Source organism: Megachile rotundata, chromosome 4 (genome assembly GCF_050947335.1).
Source record: "Megachile rotundata isolate GNS110a chromosome 4, iyMegRotu1, whole genome shotgun sequence".
Classification (NCBI taxonomy): domain Eukaryota; kingdom Metazoa; phylum Arthropoda; class Insecta; order Hymenoptera; family Megachilidae; genus Megachile; species Megachile rotundata.
Window position 1 is genome coordinate 8,561,073 of NC_134986.1, and position 21,367 is coordinate 8,582,439.

A 21,367-nucleotide genomic window follows, 5' to 3' on the forward strand; every position below is an offset into this window, starting at 1 on the left:
AGTCTTTAATTTATCATTTCAAATTCTATTTTGTTTTAACAAATTATTTTGTATCCTCAAATGAATAATCATTTATAAAAGTGTTTAATGATATTACAGATCTAACAAAGCTCACAATGGATCCAGCAGATATTTCAAAAACCGAAGACCTGCACAGGAGAACGAAAGTCCACCATACAAAGACGACAGAAGCTCGCCGAGTGGTCAATCAGACCAGGCTAGCGATAGCACATTCAAATCAAGACATCCTTCCGGTAGAGTGTGGTCCGGAAGTGCCGCTTCTAGGGCTACGAACAAGGCTCGTCAAAGTGTTTTCGTGAACGAAAACGGCACCAGGAAGGTAACTCCAAATCTCTGTAAACACAAAAAACTGATTAATGTGATTCATTTAAAATAATTAATATAAATCGCAGTTTCAATTCCTCAGATATTGCTTGGTAATTATCTGCTTAATTAAAGACTGCGCTCAGAGTCAACACATTCTTAAGATATTGCTACATATCTTTGTTTTAAAAATAAAGAACTTATTATCGTTTTGTAACTAGGTTTCGGCTTGTGTGACGGCGCAGGAGGACACGATGTCGGAAAGATCCGGTGCTCTTAGCGAGGAGCAATTCCGCTGCTGGGAGTACATGCTAGAACAAAACACTCAATTGTTGTTCGACAAGGAATTGGACACTCTAACAAGAACCCCTCTACGACGAGGACAGTCGAGATCCACGCCTCAATTAGGAAGCAATTTGCCTTTTCTATCGAAGAGATTCGGAAGTGCCAGATCTTTTAATCCTTCCCTACCAAGGCCCCCCATCGTACGATTCGGTAGCGGAAGGAGATTACTGAACGGAGGTCCAAATGCGGCTTATTTCGGTAGCTTGCAGAGGCTAATGCCGTATAATCTCGAATACGATTTCGCTGTCATTCAGGAAAGAAACGGATTAGACTCTTTGGAACAGGATGCAACGAGGATGCAACAATACTGGGGGGTCGCCACTACTGAATTGTGAGGGACAAAGGAGTTTTGCACAATTCGCGTGTTGAAATTGTGATAGGGAAATGAAAGGTGCGCGTTATCAGTATTAAAAAACGATACGAAATATCTGATTCATCTTTCAATAAAAAGAGATTGATAAGAGACGATTCGTGATTAAGATGAAAGGATTATATACTGAAGTTATCGTTAGCGATGCATATTCAAGTTCATATGTGTTTACCACGTTGCTTCTTCATAACAACGAAAAGTACTTACCATTGCACGTCATTGTAGTATTTACATTCTACAATGTACATACGTCAAAAGTATTTACATTGCCAAATACTATAAACTGTACCATAATATGGCTATGTAATTCAAACAATTCGATTAGTGTGCTCTTGCAAAAGTTATGGATGTAAATATATGCTAATTTTAAAAAGGGTACTAATACGTCAAAATAATATGGCTATGTAATTCAAACAATTTGATTAGCGTGCTCTTGCAAAAGTTATGGATGTAAATATATGCTAATTTTAAAAAGAGTACTAATACGTCAAAATTATTGTATATAAGTAAAGTTTGAAACAACTGATGAGAATAAAATTATCATGATGATAAACTATAAAACACTTGTGACGAGATAAATGGTTCTATTCAGTTAACAAACAACGCGATCTCACAATACTCGTACTTATACACGATTACGTATTTCTAAGAAATTTAAGATATCACTTCAAAACAATTTCAAAGCGAATTGTCCCGTGTCGAATGCGTCATCTCTTCATTTGCATCCTAAATGCGAGCATTCAATGATGACACATGTTTAGATATTGACGGAAAAGATGCATGATGTCTTAACATCTTGTGAATAGAAATGATTCTCTTTATATATTTTTGTACCGAAATGTAGCGACTGTTGTACCTGAAGCTACCAAATAAATAATCGAAGGAGAAGTTTTGTGTTTTTATACGATAACATTTTGTAACAATTAATATCGCTATCGATATGAAGCTGAATGAAGCTCTAACTTAAAAATAACAATTGTGAAATTTCAGATGTGACCTTATAACCTTTACTCTTCTGAAACACTTTTGTGTCTTCAAAAATTGAAGGAGGCAAAGTTAGCTGGAATAGCTTGTATACTAGAATGTTAACTACTGAATACTGCAATAGATTAAAACAACTAAAAAAGTGGCAATATAATGAGATTTTACTGTGAAGAATTTATATATTAATGTAATTATTAATATAAGTTTATCATATGTGCATATACCCATTATTTTATAAAAAGGAGACGTTAATTTATATCTTCATTCGTTGACCCGGAACTAGTACATCGTTTATCCAACTTATACAGTGATAAATAAATCTCTCGCATTCAGACATCATGCAGTTATCACTGTTTTCTTGTCATCTAATGTAGTGAACAGTGGCCTTGATAAACATTATCTTATTTGCTGAACAGTATTAAACTCTCTATTTCTCCACTGCAGTGAACTCTTTTTACCAAATCAGCAGATTAAAGATATAACAGCGAGAAAAGAGACTTTCTTTTTCTCTTGATTAGATCTTGAAAACGTGTCTGACCCTCGTTAAGATAAGTAGACCTTGGTCAAGTATAAAAATCTTAACATTCATCGTTACACTTGATAACAGTTGCAGTATCGATCGTCAAAATAAATCATTTGAATTTGTAACAATTTGAGATGTTAATGTTTTTAACATCGCAATAATGTTTTACGTAACTTTCAATAATATTTTGCGATGTGTTGTTAACGTGATAAATTCGAAGTTATGAAGACTGAAATTGTTGTGTCTTTAAGAATATGTGGTTGCCATTGGCGTCATTGAAAATTGTTAACATTTCCAAAATACTAGATTCTGAAATTATTAAGTGTAATTATTATATCTTCAATCCTCCACATTTTTGAAATCTTAAATTTGTAAATTAGTGTACGCGACCATGTTATAGCATAACAAGATTCTACCACGTTTCAGTAATTTCTAATATAATTACACTGAGGACTCAATCCTTACCTAATGATTTCAATAAATCAAATCACTAATCAATCATCTCAAAATCCGAGACATGCTGATTATTTAACGTGCCATTGTAAATACAAAAACAGGTTCATATACCCGATAATGTTAGTATGTACTTATATACTTTATTTGTGCCACACCCCCGGAGCCGATAATATGCTCAGCCAATATTTTTGGATCGTTGAATAATTAAACAGATAGGAGCGTAATCTCGAGTACTCTTGCTATCTACAGTACATATTAACAACATCTGGTGATCACAAATAATCGCGATGAAGTCGTTGTAAACGACTGATAAATTTCAGAGACTTTGTAATCTTGATGTTGTAGTACGAACAATCGCACTTACGATTTAATTACTCAAGATTTTTCAAAATTTTGTACGAAGATAATTAACTAATTAATAGGAACGTGTACTATTTATCACGTGTAATATGAAAGCGTTCGAAGATAAAACCTGGAAAATTTTATAAAAATTCATTACGTAGTTTATAATAAATATTAACGATAACAATTGTTATATTTTTATTTCTAAATGGAAAAATTTTGATCGTGAAATAATCCCGGGAGGAATTTGCGTAAGATAAATTACCAAGTGTCAGTGCAGTGAAACGTCTATAAATACGTCAAATATATTATTTATATGTCTGATTAAATGTCTGATAAATATCGGACGCCAACAATTATTGTAAAATAACGGCAGCTGTTCCCTTGTCGCATTGATTAGAAAGCAGAGCACTCACATCAACTTTTCACGATAAATATATTGATAACAATCAAAGTTCAATTGTAATCTACTCGAAATTTGTAAATACTTCAAAATATATCTGATCTAATCATCAAAAACATCGATTCATTTCATCAATTTGCAGAGATAAATTTTAATTGTTCTGAGACAGACTTTTTATGATTGATGATAAAAATATTATCGATCTGCTAAAATTAAATCGAATATTTGTACAGGAATTTTGTGAATAATGAATAAACATATTGATTGTTTGAAAATGATTTGCGGCACGAATCGAATTTCCCGCCCTTTGAATTGCGCGCGTAAAAAATCTACTGCACAGTTATAACAGCTGTTCTTGGGGTATCAGATTAGTATGCATTATGAAGAGCTGGTAGAAAATGCTAAACAATGCAACAGGGACAAACATAATGTGGCATCATAACAATAACTACCAGCTTTGAAACCTAAATAATTACTTATCTGATGAAAAAATATGTTCACTTTTATGATAACAAAATGTAGTTACATTTAACTGCACTTGTTATTACTATTTTCAAAAGAATTGAAAGAATTATTGGTTGCGCAATTATTAACAGAATTTGTATCAAAAAGTAGGTTGATTGTGCTATCTTGGTATCAGGGGAGCAGTTCAGTATCAGAGGACCTGCCCCAAACAAAAATTTTAGTTACGCCAATGGCGATATACAAATTGTGTATGACGCGTTTACACAGACAGTCGTGTATACAACAGTTTGTATAAATGTAGAACGCATTGGAGAGTCACGTGCGTAGGTATATGAGGAAAGAAAGAAGAGTGGGGAGTTCATAGGGTTTGCATAACCTGATTGAAATCCGACGCCAACAGTCAGTAGTATTTCGTCGACAGTGACGGTTCTGGTGTTACAGTTACTCGTCTCTCTCTTTTCTCTCTCTCTCTCTTTTAATTCCTCTCTTCGTTCCTCTCTACGCCTCTCGTAGTTGTGTTCGTTACATCCACAGTCCACACATCGCGATGTGTGCGCGTGTCACATATTCATCGGTGAAATACCACGTGTCCAATTTTTGATAGCTAATTCATTTGCTATGATACCTATCAGAAGAAGAATTTGATTTTGGTGTACGTGAAAAACTTTAGTGAGTAATATATTATTCTATATACTATCACTATACTGTACCATTATTGCAACAAATGTGTTTTTGATGTTTGGTTTTTGATATGTGACAGCCTGTGTGACTGCGTCAATTTGTTTTCAAGGTGTGTTTCAAAGAGTTGCTTCGTCATTTGTCTATTTGTATCACTCCCGTCGAAATTAAAATCAATAAATCCAGCGTTTACCGTCTATGCAGTGAAAACTCTTGATTAATTTCCTTTTTGTCAACTGTCGTATTTTTTGAAAACTTCAGTTCACAATATTTATGATCCCATTTGTTTGTGAAATAAACATCCATCATGTTTTCTGATCCTATGTCATGATTTATTAAATACAACGAAAGACTTTAAATTTAATTAGTTTCACTGACAGTTTTAATCTGTTGTATAGAATGTTCTTTAGATTTAGCTTTGATATATTAAATTCGTCTTTATGGAATCGTATCAAGCATAACAGACTTCACTAGGGGAAAAAATCCTCACTAGTCACTATAATGGTTGTGATTTACATGCATGCTTATTTTACACGAATTCTGTAATCAAATTTGAATACTATTAGTATACGAATACTCGTAAAAATATTAAAAATAATTACCAAAAATAATAGATACAATTTTCAATAATTAAATATTAAAAATTTATTGATTTTCAAAGTAATAAATTTCTGAATTTTTTAATTTAGAAGTTTCCAAGTTTCTGAATTCCTAAAATTTTAAATATACTAACCAAAAAAACGGATCCTAGGGTTTTTCTATCTCATCTTCCCTAGGGTAGCCTGCTGTAGTCCGTAGTTTACATGAAACTATAAATATGACAACGAAATCGTGTGAATCCTTTCATGCTAAATCGAAAGTCCACGGTCGATGAGACGGCACGGCTCGTTGGGCCTTACGTCAAATCACTGCATACACAATGAAAATACTTTCTCACTGATCTATAATGAATGCGTACAATGATGTATAAAATTACCTATAAAATCTTTTATTACGTATACTTTAGAAACCATAACCAAGTAACGAGTTGGATTTTGATATTTTATTCTTGTCGCATTTTTATCGATCATTGTGTACCAATGTCCAATTTACACGAACTGCAATAAGTTTAGCTCAGGATTCTGTGAAAAATAACAAGTTCAATGTATTTTCGAAGAAATTCGCTGCGTGCACAAACATTCAGAATAGAAAAACACATGTTAAAATTTATATCAACAGCTTCTGCGAACGAAAGTCGGACAGGTTTTTAATAACAGTTTTACGAAAGTAGATAATGAAGAGACGTAAATAAATGATGTAATTAAAGATTTCGTAATGACAAATCCCGAATTTGATGAGGAGCGAACAAAATTTCTTTCGTGGACTTTGAACTACGCACCATTCTCTTTTTGTGGGACACAAAACAAGTATTATACTCTCACGTTTGAACTCGATAAACGCGTGCAGCTGATTGTCACAAACAACGTTTCCTGGTTTTGCGTCAGTTCACTATCTCGATAAATTGTTTCGTAATATGCCTGCAAATGTATTGTTTAAAAACATCGATCTACGGAAAAATTACTTGAATGACAGCCGTTATATTTTCTGCGAGGTATACACAGAAATCAAAAGAAATCTGAAGATCAAAATAAATGGTTGAGACCTTACCTCATACATTAAGTATTTTTTCTGACATTCAACATATATCAGCCGGAAGCTAATCCAGTCACTCTGTTTTACCACACCTTTCTTTATCTGTTTTGAAATCTGGTTTCCTTTGGTAAAATATTTTTCGTATCTGACAACGGGTTGTATTGGCGCTGACGTCTCAAATTTAACGAATAAAAATTCCTGCGTAATAAATAGTAAAATTGATAAGTTTCGTTCATTGGCGTAACTACGATTTTTATCTAAAGTGGACTATGTCTCCTAGTCTTGCTATGGCGACATATTTTAGAAAAATGATATAGACAAATATGAAACTATGTATACGTGTATCTTTACATACAATTTTTTGTAATATCTGTACTTGCATCAGACTAAATGAGTATACAATTTCATCACGTGCAGGTATTACACAAGAAAGAGTATAACTTTATACGTTAGGGAGAAATTTTTGAATCGTATCACCCGCATGTTACAAGCAACATGATCTTGATCCTCTAACCTTAAAAATAGATCTAAGAAAATCATGGTGAGATTAAACAGAAGGCGTTTCCATACATGTGAAAACGATACATGTATAATATTTAGATACTCATGTATAATCCTATTTATTAAAAACGCTTAAATGAAAAGAAAATTAATAGATGCTTTTTGCATGTAATCGAATTTAACGTTTAGAATTCGTGACTGGAGAAGTGTAAATAAGAATTCATTTAAGCGGCACGTGGTAGTATACAATTATGTTAATGCGTAAGCGAGTAATTAATCAAGCATGTTCAAAGGTACGATCTTAATAGTCATATATTGTGCAATGCAGTAAAATGTGAACGGGAACTGCTCTTCGTATCTGTTCATGGAATGCGTAAGAAAACGGTAGCAGTGGCTTTTCTTGGTACATTGTTGACGTGCTGCAATAGCAAAGTACGAACGTATACTTAAGTATTATAGCTAGTGGCGTAACTTTGTACAAAATAGTACCTATCCCCTCCTTCTTCCCCTAAAATACAATCTCGCCTTTCTTGTGCGCTATGAAAGGTTGTAAGATTTCATCTATTAAAAATTTTTTAATTCTCATCCTAAATTTTGAGCGATTCCACTCTAGTAAAACTTTTAGTTACGCCAATGATTATAGATATAATATATCCACGTCAGTGGCAATGGAACAATAGTCACAATAGCCGCGTGCCATAGTTTTATTTCCTGAAGCGCTTTTTTTATACCTTTGTTAAGAATGCACCACTATATGTATATATCTATTCCAACAGATCGATAAGTAACATAGCATGACATTATGAAGTACACGTTACTCTAAATATTTCTTTTTTATTATTGTTGCATATAAACGTTGTCTTCTATTTTCTTAATATTTTTGTTCAGTCACGTAATATTATTTTTCAATAACTATTTAGATATATAAATTATATCGATATATACAATTTGTCGATGGTGGATCTGTAAAAATATTAAACATTACAAAATTAATATAGACATTTTGCAAAAATTTTATTAACAAAATACGAATGGCAAATTAATTTATGCTACATAATTTATGAGAGACAGTTTAATCGAAATGTGGATCAAGAATACTTTTGCTGCTTTTAGATATCGATATAACATTTTATTGCAATGCCATATTTTTACAGCTACTATTTTGCAAGATTTATAAATGACGCTTACCTGATATTTTACTGAATCTCATCGTTTCAAAATGATGACATCAAATGAACGAATATTGATTTTGCGATGTTCTTTAAAAACATTACGGTTACTTTACATTTATATTTGTAAATGCATTACGTGAGTTGATTCGTGTATGACATAAGTATCCTTTCTGTCATTTTAATATTCACTGATATGTCTAATCATCATATGAAAAATGCAATAACAATACATTTCTTATGTTTCATGGTCTGAAAAAAATTATGATCTTCTTAGAATAACTTGGTAATGAAAGAATATCAGTTATCAAGTTATTGACGGAAGTGAAAATATTAATTAACAAAAGTTGAGGAGCACTGAACAAGGCATTGAACTGTAGCCAAGTGAGACGCGTTATACATACCTAATCATTTAAATGTAATTCTATTTCAGACTACTTATTTTTAAAAAATGTCTACTTTACGGCCAAATACGCAAAATTTATGCAGAAACGCCTGACAGTATTATTTGCCATCTTCGGTTTCTATACGTAGTTTCTAGCTTTTTATTTTAGAAACGTAACTGAAAAAAAAATTAATAATAATTACCATTGCTATTATTATCATAATTATTTAAGCATACGCTGACATAAATTCATTAAAAGTAAAAATAGTTTGTGTTTTTGTACTCTGTGCACTATATATTCAGCGGGACATGAACTGCTCAAGGTCATCCAAGGTCAGCAGTGAATAGCCAGAAATATTACAGTTATTTATTTCCTGCCAGAGATTCCCAAAGTATGGATCGTAAAAAATTACCGTCTTCGAAAATGTCTTCCAATTTATAATAGTATTAGAAGCTATTACATCATCAAAATACATAAGGAAATAATAAAGTATTTAAGAAGGAAAAATTCTTATAAAATAAGCATATCTACTGATTCTCGCAATATTTTACTCACATTCGTCGTAATATATAAACTTTTTGTCAGCTACATCTATTTTGTTTCTAAGTCCACATTTGATAAACTTAACTTCTTTTTTTCTTAGAAAAAGTTGAATAACAAAGTGATTATTGTCATGCACATAATTGAGTGGCTGTCATAACTTTGTATGATGCAGTCGTTAAATGACGTTGACTATACACTCGACGTCCGAAAGAAATTAATAAAAGAAACTATTCTTCATTGTCTATCCTTAGCTTCCGTAGCGTGAGAAACCTTTTATAGAAACCGTATTGATTTCTTCATTTGTGCCAAATCAAGTGCTTTTAAAGAACGACTTGTTCCTGTACAAATGCTTGAAGTGGACATGAATTATAGAGTATATTTGCCGTCCGAAATGTGGCCTTCCAGTTTCTTAAATTGTATGACCCTTAAAAAAGAATATCATACATATAAATATCTGTTGCAAATAGCAGTTCTAAGTATAAACTTGTGGTTAGAGACAACGAGAAAAAAGTTTTGCGCGCAACTTCACGCCAGATTTTCTCGCTTGTGTAAAGTGTAAATTTTCGCGAATACGATGAATCATTGCTCTCGACCAGATAGATTAATCGAACATATCTGCCAGAAGACATCACGTGCAACGATTTCATACAACGTGCATCGCACTCCTCTTCAACAGTACCTATAAAATAGAGAAACAACTATTATTAATCATCGCAAACGCTTATGATTATGCAATTGTCTTTTTTATCGTAACACTCTCATATACAAGCTTTAATTGTAGAGACTGAAAGCGGCTTTCGTAGAAGGCTATTGTATCACAACCTAAACCAGAAACAGTTCAACATATTACAGAAACAAAAATATTATTTTACAATATAAATTATAACATTGTTAGTCTATCTTTTCCTTTAATATCAAAGTAATACATTTTCGTAGAAAGATACTTTTGTAAATCTTAAAACTAGTTTAACTATAGGAAAGAAGTAATGATTTATAATAAAACCTTTTGTATTAATTCAATTACGATTTAACTGAATCACCTAACGCTGATCTAACCTAACTCTTACCTAATTTAATTACGACATGTGCTACAATTTATTTTTAGAATTGTTAATGCTCTAAATTGTTTGAAACCGATATAGTCAAAATCCTTAACAACCTGATAATTTACTCTCAATCTTTATACGGCACTTGACTATCTATCCACCTTTCACGTTTCAACGAAGTCGAGCCAGACCTGTTATTACATGTTCTAATATAATGCAACATTATATGCTTAGAATGTAATATAAGATGTAATCCAAGAAACAGATGATTGTGCACAATTATATTGCAGTAAGACAGTGATGAAATCCTTTCAACGGTTGTTCACCAGTTTTCAATCTTGTCTTCCTTTCTGCAAAGAATAAAAAATATTGTATTAACTTTACTAAATAAAATTATTGTATTAACTTACTTAATAAAATTGAAATAAAAATAGAAAAATATTAAATTAAGGAAGCTATAAAAATAAATATGAACAAAATAATAAAAATAGTAATGCATATAGCGGTAAAACATTGCAGAGAATAAAACAAATTTTCTGATAATTTTTAATCGTAATTATCTGAATATTTTTGTTCTACAGTTGTAAAAAATAGGTAGTCGTAATGACGGCAAATCATCCTGCATTGAATAGTTTCCTCTTTTAATGCGTCACAACTCTTATCGTAGTCCCCCCCGTGGTCAATGCGGACATTTTTTTCTTAACGAGTACTTTCCTGTGGCTCTTACCCTTCTTCCGATTAAATGTATTACAATTCGATTTATCATACGTTTGTCCCACAGAAAATTGTAGAATAATAGCTCCTAGATAAAATAACGCCTATAATTATTATTTAAATTCTACAGACGTGTATTTCCATCGCAATTAAAAAAAATAGTTTCTTGACGCATCGACTGTTACGTTATGTATTTATCCAACTTCGCAGTAAAAAAAAAACTTAGTTTTTTTATTAAAAGTTGACGCATTCAATTTACGCTTGTTATTAAGAACGTAGCATTTTCATAGAGTACTTGAGAGGAGTACTGATTTATTGTTATACCATGTATACCGGAAGTCCTCCAAATAAGTAGAAACAGAACCATAAAATTTTACGGGTCACCTGTCATGTAATTTAACAGCGCCTTATCTAATCATACCTAAAAAGTTTGTACTGTATTAAAAAATGTTAAAATGTATGCACTGAAGTTTTTATGTAACACTTTTTCAAACAGTTCAAAGTTCTACTTCATGAAGTAAAGTAATTAAAAGTACAATTATAGTAGTCATGATCATATATATAATAAATATACGGAACTTACATAAAATGCAAGAAAATAAAAATTTTGTATTAAATTTTAAAGCAATATAATATATATGTATATTACTTTTACTCGATAATAAACCGTTTTGTGTTCGTCGCAGTATGGCGGACAGGAAGTAACTACTCGAAATTTTGTGAAATCAAATTCAAATACGAATATTTCAAGCACTCGCGTTATATGAAACGTTTTGATAGATTTAATACATTTATTAGAATTAATTTGATTGGTGGTCTATGTATATTTTTATAAGTTAAAATATAAAAATGATAGTTTCTTAAAGCAGTAACTTTAGTACAGTTCAAATTGGTGACTCTGTTGAGCCATCGATGTCGTCATTTCCGTGTTCACGACGTTGCCAGATCGACCATTGTTTCATTTGTGGAGAAAAAACTACTGCTGTGCAGTGTGTTGTGCTAGTGGGTCGTTTCATGTCAGGTAAAAAAGTCGTGTTGTGCCGTACAGTGACGAATAATGGGAAATTTGATGAAAAATATGGTGCGACTGCTTTCGGCATTCGTTAAATAACACGCACTCTTTTACGAGGTGAAGACCAGGCTGCCAATCAAGCTTTACATGTAAAACCAACCGAGCTTTTTCGACATAATAGGTAAACCGTGTTTCAAAAATAACGTGCTTCTGTAAAATATATTAGTCAGTCGAATTTTTCTCATTCATTGTTCGTTATATTTTTGTCCCGTTTTCCTATGTCCGACATATTGCTTACAAGTTGTTATAGAACATTCTTGCAATAATTGTTTCCATGTAAGTCTTTCCTTAAATGTCTGTACCATGATGTATCGTGACAAAAATGTCTATATCGATATTAAAAAGAAAAAGGGTCCAACTGTTCCTGTAATTCTGCTTATTATATTTACATGTTAGATTCACTATGTTAAATATGAATTGCAACATGGTTGATAATATTTACAGAGAATGTTCCAGTATTGATGGTACTATTGAGGAGGATTTAATTTTCCTGAAAGAAATTAATAAAAAATTTGGAATAAAATTTGTTCATATATGGGTTTACTTTTGAGATAATTGAGCATCAGTAGTTGAACATATGTGTAAGTAATAATATCATAAGGAACATAGTCTAACAGTATGTTCTAATTTCTCAAAACAAAGCTAAATTTGAATAAATTTTATTCTATATTTTTCATTTATTTTTATATATAGGATCATTTCTGCTACGATTGTACCATCAATAGCGAGATACCTTCTATAATGCTGACTTGTCTATCTAAAGTAATGTTAAATTTAATATTAAGCAAAATGAAAATGATACTGTAATTGTTTAGAAAATGGTTGTGTTCTGCTTGTTTGTCTCATATTGATGTTTGAATATTGGTGTAATTTATATGTCATGTTTTGTCACACTGTACTACACTGTACTACATGTTGCTAGTATAGAGTATATTGATATAACATTGCTGACGTTAAAAAAAATTACCTAATATTGATATAAAAACATCCTTTAATCATATACTAATTTTATTAATGAATCCTTTCTTAATCCATTAACCTTATAACTACCATTTAAATACAAAACCAATGATATAAAAATGTTTTTCTTTCATATATATTTTACTTCAATGGTATTTCTTTGATGTAAAACTGTGAAACTAACTTATACTTATATATATTCTTTACAATAATTTAAATTTTAAATATTTAATTAATTCATTTAAATCCTTATTTTAGTTTGGTTTAATATAATAATATCTAAAATGTTTATAATAAACCTATTCATAATTTTTAAATAAATAAGCCACAAAACAATTAAATATCTTAAACATATTAAAAAATATAAAAATATCTAAAAACTTACAAAATAATTACACTATATAATGTATCAGAAAAAAAATTGTAAATTTGTGTTTAATAATAAATAAATACTTAAAAATAATATTTAAAATTGACTTTTATAAACAAAAATTGTGTATTTAATACCTGTCCCAATAAATTTGATTGCTATTGTAAACTTCCTGACATACCTTACAACAAGTCCCTTATTACAGAAAATTAGCTGATGTGAATTGAACACACCTTGAAACACAGAAAATTGAAAGAGAAAAACAGTGAGAAAAAGAAAAGATAGTAATATGCAGCGGATGTGGTTTATAGAGAACAAAGAGGAGGAGCAATTGAAGCAGCTAGAAGAGCCACATGAGACTAGCTTCATCGAGGTGGCGACTGAACATACATCAGACATGAGGGGATCTAAAAGGGACTGGATTTTTAGGGTCCAGGTACTGAATAATAATTGCGTGCATTCTTAACAGTTTTACTTTGTAATAACAAAAATTTGCTTCTTTTCCTTTATTCGATGTTTGTTCAGGTGCATAAACTGGAGAAAAATGAAGTTTTATACGTGGTGGGCAATTTGCCCGAGCTGGGTGCTTGGAATCACAATCAAGCAGTTCAATTATCACAAGAACATGGCAGTCGGGATTCTCCTACACTTTTTGATAGTAACAGTAGTGCAGAATTTTATAGTGATGATGGACATGCTGGGGAAAACTTATTTGGTGATGTAGATGATGAGTAAGTAACTAAAAAATTCTGTGTTTCTTATAATTATTTATTGTTTGCTCAGCTGGGATGTGTTAATATATAGACATGAATGAAATTGACTGTATATACATGTCAAAGTTTATATATTTCAGAGATGGACAGACATTTTCACAAAAAGTTTCACTTCCCATTGATACCGATGTAGAATTTCGATATTTCGTTGCTGTCATCTGTCAATCCAATGGTACTAAGAATTCGGCCAAAACTCTCATTATTCGTAGATGGGAGACTCATATGGCACCTCGTCTCATCAAAAAGAATGGTATGTATGTGAACATAAAGAGGATGTGTTATCTATAAAGTAATGTTATTACCTTTGACTGTGGTTTCAAATAAAATGTTTATTGTAGCACCTAGCAATTTTACTAGCGATACATTACCAGATGCAGACAAATTTGGTTATTATAATGGTTATTGTAAAATTGAACGAGGCTGGTTGACTGACGAAACTGTGGTACAATTTAAGCTTTTTAATAATCCAATTAAATTATGGAAGAATCGATTACAAAATAAAAAAGTTCACATTAAGGTGTGTGCTTTTAGACTGCATTATTTGTTAATAGATCCATATGTAAAAGTTCAGAATCAAAATGTTCACTCAAATTTTAGATGACACCTGTAAATCTAGTTAGGCACAATTCTTTAGAATTGCAACAGTTTGGAGGTGATTGCGTAGATGATAGTCTTTCTATGGATACACAAGATATTGTTGATCAACCTGCCTTCAGTATTACGGAAATAGCGGTATATATTATTTAATTATATTTCCTATTTTAGTTAATGATTATCATAATTTTTTTTATAATAAAATATGTCCGTCTAGGTTATGAACGACGAAGAGCCCCACTTCAAGATTCAGGAACAATTTGGCCGAGCTTATAATGAAGACGAATTTATTATCTTCAATGTTGCGGTTCGATATCCCGAAACTATCGTAAGTATTCACATAAAATATCATCAGGAAATCATATTAAATACACAATTCGATGAATAACCATTGGTTGGTATTTATTGCTTGCATTGCTTGTAATTCTTATATGCATTATGTACATAGGATAGATCTTCGATTTTTATTCCAAATCAACATTTTCCGTTTTTAATGGACGGTTCTGCAAATGGAAACATCAAAGGCATTGACTTCAGTCATCATATGCTAACTGTATAAAAAAAAGATTAAAATAAAATGTGGTGTTTTTTTAGTTTACCTCCCTAGCATTGATGACAAATGTACATCTTTGTTTAATAGAAATGGCAGATAAATGAACATAATATTGATAAAAATTGTAGGCATGACACAGCAATAAATGACAAACTAGTGGTAATTCATGAGAGAATTAGATACACTAAAGATACGCATTGACCATACCATGTGAGTTTTCAGTAGACCACGAGTAGGCTGGCCACGTCTTCTCTCGCGACTTGTTCAAATTACTTGGTAAAAGATAATTAAACTTGTTCAGCAGCTATTGCCCTCCTTGGAAACCAGAAGCGATGTCACGCGCACTGGCCTGGAATGAAGACAACCGTCAGCTTTGTACAAAGCAAGACCTCTGGTGCAAATGACGATGCTAACATGCAATCTGATGTATCGATGCTAAGCATCGTCTACCACTTTACATCTGTGTCACATGACATCACACAGAGATATGATGGTTTTGATTGTCGTTCACCCTACCGCACCTATCCTTAGGCTTAGTCTCTCGTAAATCCGTAAATTTTCTCTGAAGTACGTCGTATTGTTGTGACTGAAGATAATGGATGTGGTTCAACATACTTATCATCCAGACTACGCGATCTATTGTAACGTGAGATCGGTTTACGCGAGTCACAGCCGACATCCTAAGCAACCCTAAGAAATTTAGAGATATCAACGCTGTCACACCTCATATCCATCTGTGTGCGTCGAAAATGGTGAGGCTCCCATCACTCCTATATCCTTTTAGTGTACTACTAATATTTTCTAGCTCTGACCAACTCTACTGTACCGTACCTGACACCGCTGCGCGGACAAATGCCAGACTAAGCTGTCAGAATCTTCTGAATCTGAATTACAAACCTTGCAGACTTGATATCGAAATTTAATAATGAATGATCGGCAGGTGTTGCGGGATACGCGTCACCAGGCAGAGTACAGCATTTGGCAATTATTGGTCTGGTTCATTGCTAGATTATGTAGGAAGTAAATTATCGTCCTTTGTATCGTCGGTCACTGATAAATTTGTTGCTCTTGCCTACAAATTGCTTCAAACTGCCAAAGAATTTAGAAAAAAAACATAAGATGTACAAATGTCTCAAATGATATAGTTTAATTCCTACGATTTTTAGTGATCAAGGATCGTTGATAACGTGTCGTAAATTGCACCACATTTATTAGAATCTTTAATTTCTTGTGTCCTAATTTAGAAAAGTTAATAAAAAATATTTCCTTCAAACTGAATGTCCTTGATCATTGGACTTAATTAATGTTCAAGCAAGCTCTATAATGGATGAGCAGAAAATACTGATGCAAGCATTTGGTGTTGTTTCAAATGGTTGTATTTTTCCATGTATATTAAGTAGACTGTTTTTTCAGGCATATTTAGTGGACTACTACGTGTACAGCTCAAGGTGTTTTCCAGGAGAACCACCAAATCATATCGGTTTCAGCTACATCTTACCTAGCACGTTACAAGCTAGCGTTGGGCTTTTAACAGTACCAATTACAAGCACCAAACATAGACCAATTGGTAATATATTAAATTCTGATATTGACTTTAATTATCCTTTTTGATTGCCACTACAGTTTTGTTAAGTAATTTCTTTGGTCACAGGACAACTTACAGTGGAATACGTTGTGATAAAATCTATTCCGGATTATCCGTGGGACATGAGTATTTCATACGCGAAACATTGGGAACAACGATGGTCTGGCCTGGATGTGGGACACAGAGGGCTCGGTACATCTTTTCAAACGAAGAAGTATGTTCGAGAAAAAGCAGATCTTCTATATTCCTTATACACTCGGGGAAGATAAATATCCCCCCTTAGCTATACTCATGATTATGTGCTAAAACATGCACTTTTTTTTATAGCTGTGCTAATGTACGGGAAAATACAGTAGCTTCTTTAAAGACCGCATCATATCACGGCGCTGATATGGTTGAATTTGATGTCCAGTTGTCTAAAGATCATATACCAGTTATTTATCACGATTTTTATGTATCTATTTCATTAAAACGCAAGAAACAAATAGAGGCTATGGACATGCTGGAAATACCTGTTAAGGATCTAACATTGGAGCAGTTACATTTGTTGAAGGTAAATTTCACATATACATTAATGCACTTTATATTCAGTGTCAGTTTATTTTCATAGATATCATGTGCATATTTTCATATTTACAGTTATTTACAGAAATCAACGTTTACTTATGAAATAATTAATTTGTTTTATTTTGTTACGAAGTAGTGTTCGTAAAATTTCAGAACGGCGAACAAAAGAGAACATTTATTTTATTCGAAGACTGTTAGTTTCATAAGTTACGGTGGAATGTTAATAGAGATCACCTTAACAATCTTTTAATAGGTCAATTAATGCGACACATATAATTTTGCATCTACCATTAACCAATAGAATGCGGCTTCTAATAATGCTACGCGTATTAATAAAACAGTCTCCGCTTTTTATGTCCTTTTTTGTATTGAAGGAGAAATCAATCACCTCAGAGGGTTGTATCGTATGTAGATACACAGCCATGCAATCATGAATTCATAGGTGTAACATACCTATTGGTATTGGTCTTTTTTTAATATTCAACAGGATTTTTATTACCCGGGAGACTCGTTGGGTAAGGTGCTGTATTTCGTTGATAAAGCTGAGCAGGGGGTTAACCAACTGGTGAGCTTTCATATCGCTTTTGCGCCGCCTAACTTGTCGCCAAGATGTATAATCAAGATTAGCCATATAAACCACTTGATGCATGCTTGTTCCGAATTTATTCCAAATCCGACTAAAATTAATCTTTGAAAATACATCATGATATGTATTCATTACGCTTCGATTTAAAGCTGAAAGCTTTACTGTAAATCATTGAAGTAATTCTGAATTTTACAAATATTTTTTATCGACGTAATATCGCCAGACAACCTTTGTAAAAGTGCTTTAAAAAATCTTCAAGATCATTTTTAATAATTATCCACCAGTTTCATTCCCTCTGACTTCACGTTTCCGTACACAAAGCGCGGAACTTTCCATCAAGAAATGTATAAATCACATTATCACAGCATGTGAATAATATCATGAGAGGCATGATATTACTTTTAATATATTCACATGACCTCAGAGTGCTTTGTTTGGCTTCGAAAAGTATAGTATGTCAAACATCATACGATTTTTACCAAATTTTATAATCTAATTGAATTACGTTAAAAGACATTTTTGGTTTATGTATTTCTAACAGGTTAACATTTTTCTTGCAGGTTTATCATGTGGCTGAAGGTCGAGAAAAAAATCCGAGATTCTTTGACGAAGATTTGGAAGATCATCAGCCTTTCCCTACTCTACAGACCGTACTTCAAGAATTAGAACAGCACGTCGGATGTAATATTGAAATAAAGTGGACAATGCAATTGAAGGTAAACACGGTAACTTTTTTATTGTTTATTTTCTATATTTTGCTCATTAAAATTGCATTATCTGTACCTATAGGATGGCACATTTGAACTTAATCATCCCTTCGATCTTAATTTATATTTGGATATTATACTCAAAGTTGTGTTAGAATATGGAGGTGACAGAAAAATCGTTTTCTCGTCTTTTAACCCTGATATCTGTGCTATGATTCGTCTTAAGCAAAATAAGTACCCAGTAGTATTCTTGACCCAAGGCATAACCTCAAAATATCCTACTTATCATGATCCAAGGTGTCAAACGATACCGATGGCTGTTAGACATGCTTTAGCGGCTGATATCTTAGGAATTAATGTCCATACCGAAGATATTCTTCGAGATCCGTCTCAAGTTAAATTAGTAAAAGATGCTGGGTTAATTATCTTCTGCTGGGGGGATGATAACAATGATAAAGATACGATTCAACATCTGAAAAAACTCGGTTTACATGCTGTTATTTATGACAAGTGAGTAATCTTAAAATGTGTCAATCATTTCTGCCTCGAAAAAAAAAACAATGAAATTATACTGATTAAATATTTCTCGCAGAATTGACGAATACAATGCGAAGGAAGTTAAAGAAAGCATATTTTTGGTGGATGCAAGAGAAAATCAGAAGGCATTAATTGCTTTGGCACAATGTAATCAAAATTGTTCAGCCCAATCTCAAATTTCCAGTTCTCTTAACTCAGAAAAGGTTGAGGTAAGATAATTTAAATATTATCCTTAATATTTATTCGAATATGACAGCTAAATAGTAAGTAATTTTATTTTAGGATTACTATATGGACATTGATAAATCGCGAAATATGATTACAACAACATCAACAACCTCAGTTGCAACTTTTGGTAAGAATAGTATTGGTGGTGATAATGTATATTCTGTGTCGACTGTTAAATTACCACCTACATGTGACCATCAGGAGAGCGAAGAGATCAGTGAAATGACAAAAGATTTTAGCGTTTGCGCGAAATCCTTCGGCCACTCAGTAAAAGCTAAAAGTATCTCAGACTTAGTTTGCGGTCAAACAACAGCGCTACCAGAAATCTACGGAGAGGATGAATCTGCAAAGGATTGTCTTTGATGTTTCTGTTTCAAGCCATTCATGTCGTTGTTTTGTTTAGACAAGGACTGTCTAGATAATACAGCAGATATTGTTTAGAAAAGGACCTCACAAAAGAAAGGAAAAAACCGAAAAAAAAAATTTTCTTTTATAATTTATAATTACTGTAATCTTTACGAAGGGGTTAAACAGCACTAGTTTCTCCCCTACAGTCCTAGGATCCGTACAATTGGATCATCTCAACGGCCATTATAACGGAATGTACACATACACCAGTGCACAAGAAAGACGATCGATTGCATTTTTCACATCATTTATCATTCCCGCAATCGATCGACTTAATTGTCCATTTTTTTATTATTATCTTACTTAAAACTCTACACAATGGCCTTTTTCTTTTAACGCTAATTGAGTTCAACGTTGGCTGTAGAAGAATGTGAACTCCTGTTATTTTGACTGTGACAAGCGAGTGCTGGAGTTTTAAGTTTTTAGTACAAATATCCTTAATGTTTTCATTTAGTCCATACAAAAACTGTCACCCCTCTCATATTCCTGTCTTTACTAAACATTAATTTAACAAAACAAAAAAAAGCAGTTTGACAAACAAATTGAAAAATATATGACATTACGAGTATGTACTTTTTTTTTCTTTTTTTTTAAATAAGTTATTAAGAAAATTAAAAAAAAGATGATACGATTGCCTTTGACAGCTTCAAATGTTGACAAAGCAGCTGCAGGGTACCTATCTTTCGTAGATATAAAATGTTTCATATTCATTTATTTATATTTCGAAATATTTTTAATATGACATCTTAGAAATCGAAGGATATAAAGATTAGAGAAAAATTTCTTTATTGAATATTTGCTTATTTAAAAATTTTTAACTAATAATTATAAACAAAGGAAAAAATTAATTATTTTTCCAGATTAAATAACACGGTGATTATCATTAAACAATTTCTCTGTCTTTGTACAGCAATTACTTTAGACAATTGAAGATCGGTTCTTTTTTGGTAGAAACATGAAGATTGTTCATTCGCTTTATTAGGGACTACTTTTTCCTATCTGAACTTCGACGTCTGATTAATTTTATATTGTAATAACTGCATCAGTAACAGAATAAGTAGCACGCAAATATCTTTTCAAAGTTTTTGAACGGAGAAGATAATTTTTACCGCTATACCGCATTGGTAGTATGCTATACAACTTAAAGAGAGCGATTGTATCAATCGTTAAGATTCTGGCAGTATACAGAATATCTGTTGGTTTTAGAAAAGTATATCGCAGATATGTTAATGGGATCACATACGTAAGTGCACACGTATCGTGCGTTAAAGCGGGGGGGTTACTGATCTTTTCTATTGTCATAGAGGCTATGCATTGTAATAAACCAGTTGAAGGATATTAATCGGTTCGATAAGTTTGTAATTAATGGTAGAATTTTGAAAATTCTAATACATATAGGTTAATGCGTTACAGTCTTCAAGTGTATATTGATAAACTTCATATATATTTCAGATTTCTAATCTTGTGTCTATTTTTCTTTCCCTGCGAAAACGATAATTTGTTGTGTATATAATGAATAATTATTACATACAAGTAATCGGTCTCG

General features: G+C 32.3%; 3 protein-coding genes across 33 annotated transcripts in view; 2 read left to right on the forward strand and 1 right to left on the reverse strand.

Annotated features, from left to right (window-relative positions):
* Positions 1–1,927, forward strand: part of Phlpp (PH domain leucine-rich repeat protein phosphatase) — a 211,634-nt gene extending 209,707 nt beyond the window's left edge. For both annotated transcript variants that reach the window (XM_076530989.1, XM_012295705.2), the window contains exons 17-18: positions 100–340; positions 546–1,927. In XM_076530989.1, coding sequence (XP_076387104.1) covers positions 100–340; positions 546–1,004 — 700 coding nt within the window. In that variant the 3' untranslated portion in view covers positions 1,005–1,927. The remainder of the gene's footprint in view (positions 1–99; positions 341–545) is intronic.
* On the reverse strand, positions 217–11,681 carry LOC105663877 (uncharacterized). Of its 25 annotated transcripts, none has more exons than XR_013037945.1 (15): positions 11,465–11,681; positions 11,206–11,302; positions 10,578–10,969; positions 9,134–10,517; positions 8,861–9,031; positions 8,597–8,754; positions 8,212–8,444; positions 7,755–7,986; positions 6,538–6,720; positions 6,269–6,407; positions 5,867–6,011; positions 5,624–5,798; positions 4,923–5,430; positions 2,248–4,837; positions 245–354 (listed from the first exon to the last, which is right to left on the reverse strand). XR_013037945.1 is itself a non-coding variant. In XM_076531006.1 (15 exons), exons 2-4 carry the CDS (start codon positions 11,246–11,248, stop codon positions 10,447–10,449), a joined length of 189 nt encoding a protein of 62 aa, XP_076387121.1. In that variant the 5' UTR covers positions 11,249–11,302; positions 11,465–11,681; the 3' UTR covers positions 3,038–4,837; positions 4,923–5,430; positions 5,624–5,798; positions 5,867–6,011; positions 6,269–6,407; positions 6,538–6,720; positions 7,755–7,986; positions 8,212–8,444; positions 8,597–8,754; positions 8,861–9,031; positions 9,134–9,800; positions 10,329–10,446. The 25 variants fall into 25 exon arrangements, 7 of the variants coding, with proteins under 7 accessions (XP_076387116.1, XP_076387121.1, XP_076387120.1 ...); XR_013037946.1 differs by having other exon boundaries at positions 10,895–10,969; positions 11,067–11,302; XR_013037944.1 differs by having other exon boundaries at positions 11,067–11,302.
* Positions 4,741–21,281, forward strand: LOC100876030 (glycerophosphocholine phosphodiesterase GPCPD1). Of its 6 annotated transcripts, XM_076530994.1 has the most exons (16): positions 11,864–12,074; positions 13,489–13,719; positions 13,809–14,014; positions 14,137–14,306; positions 14,395–14,573; positions 14,654–14,788; positions 14,868–14,978; positions 16,617–16,770; positions 16,855–17,002; positions 17,116–17,341; positions 17,843–17,920; positions 18,502–18,657; positions 18,731–19,158; positions 19,241–19,394; positions 19,468–19,540; positions 19,615–19,776. In XM_076530994.1, the coding sequence occupies exons 2-16, from the start codon at positions 13,573–13,575 to the stop codon at positions 19,632–19,634; spliced, it is 2,385 nt and encodes a 794-aa protein (XP_076387109.1). In that variant the 5' UTR covers positions 11,864–12,074; positions 13,489–13,572; the 3' UTR covers positions 19,635–19,776. The 6 variants fall into 6 exon arrangements, with proteins under 6 accessions (XP_076387106.1, XP_076387107.1, XP_076387109.1 ...); XM_076530991.1 differs by lacking the exon at positions 11,864–12,074 and adding an exon at positions 4,741–4,881 and having other exon boundaries at positions 19,468–21,281; XM_076530992.1 differs by lacking the exon at positions 11,864–12,074 and adding an exon at positions 4,741–4,881 and having other exon boundaries at positions 13,595–13,719; positions 19,468–21,281.
* Positions 21,282–21,367: the final 86 nt, after the last annotated feature.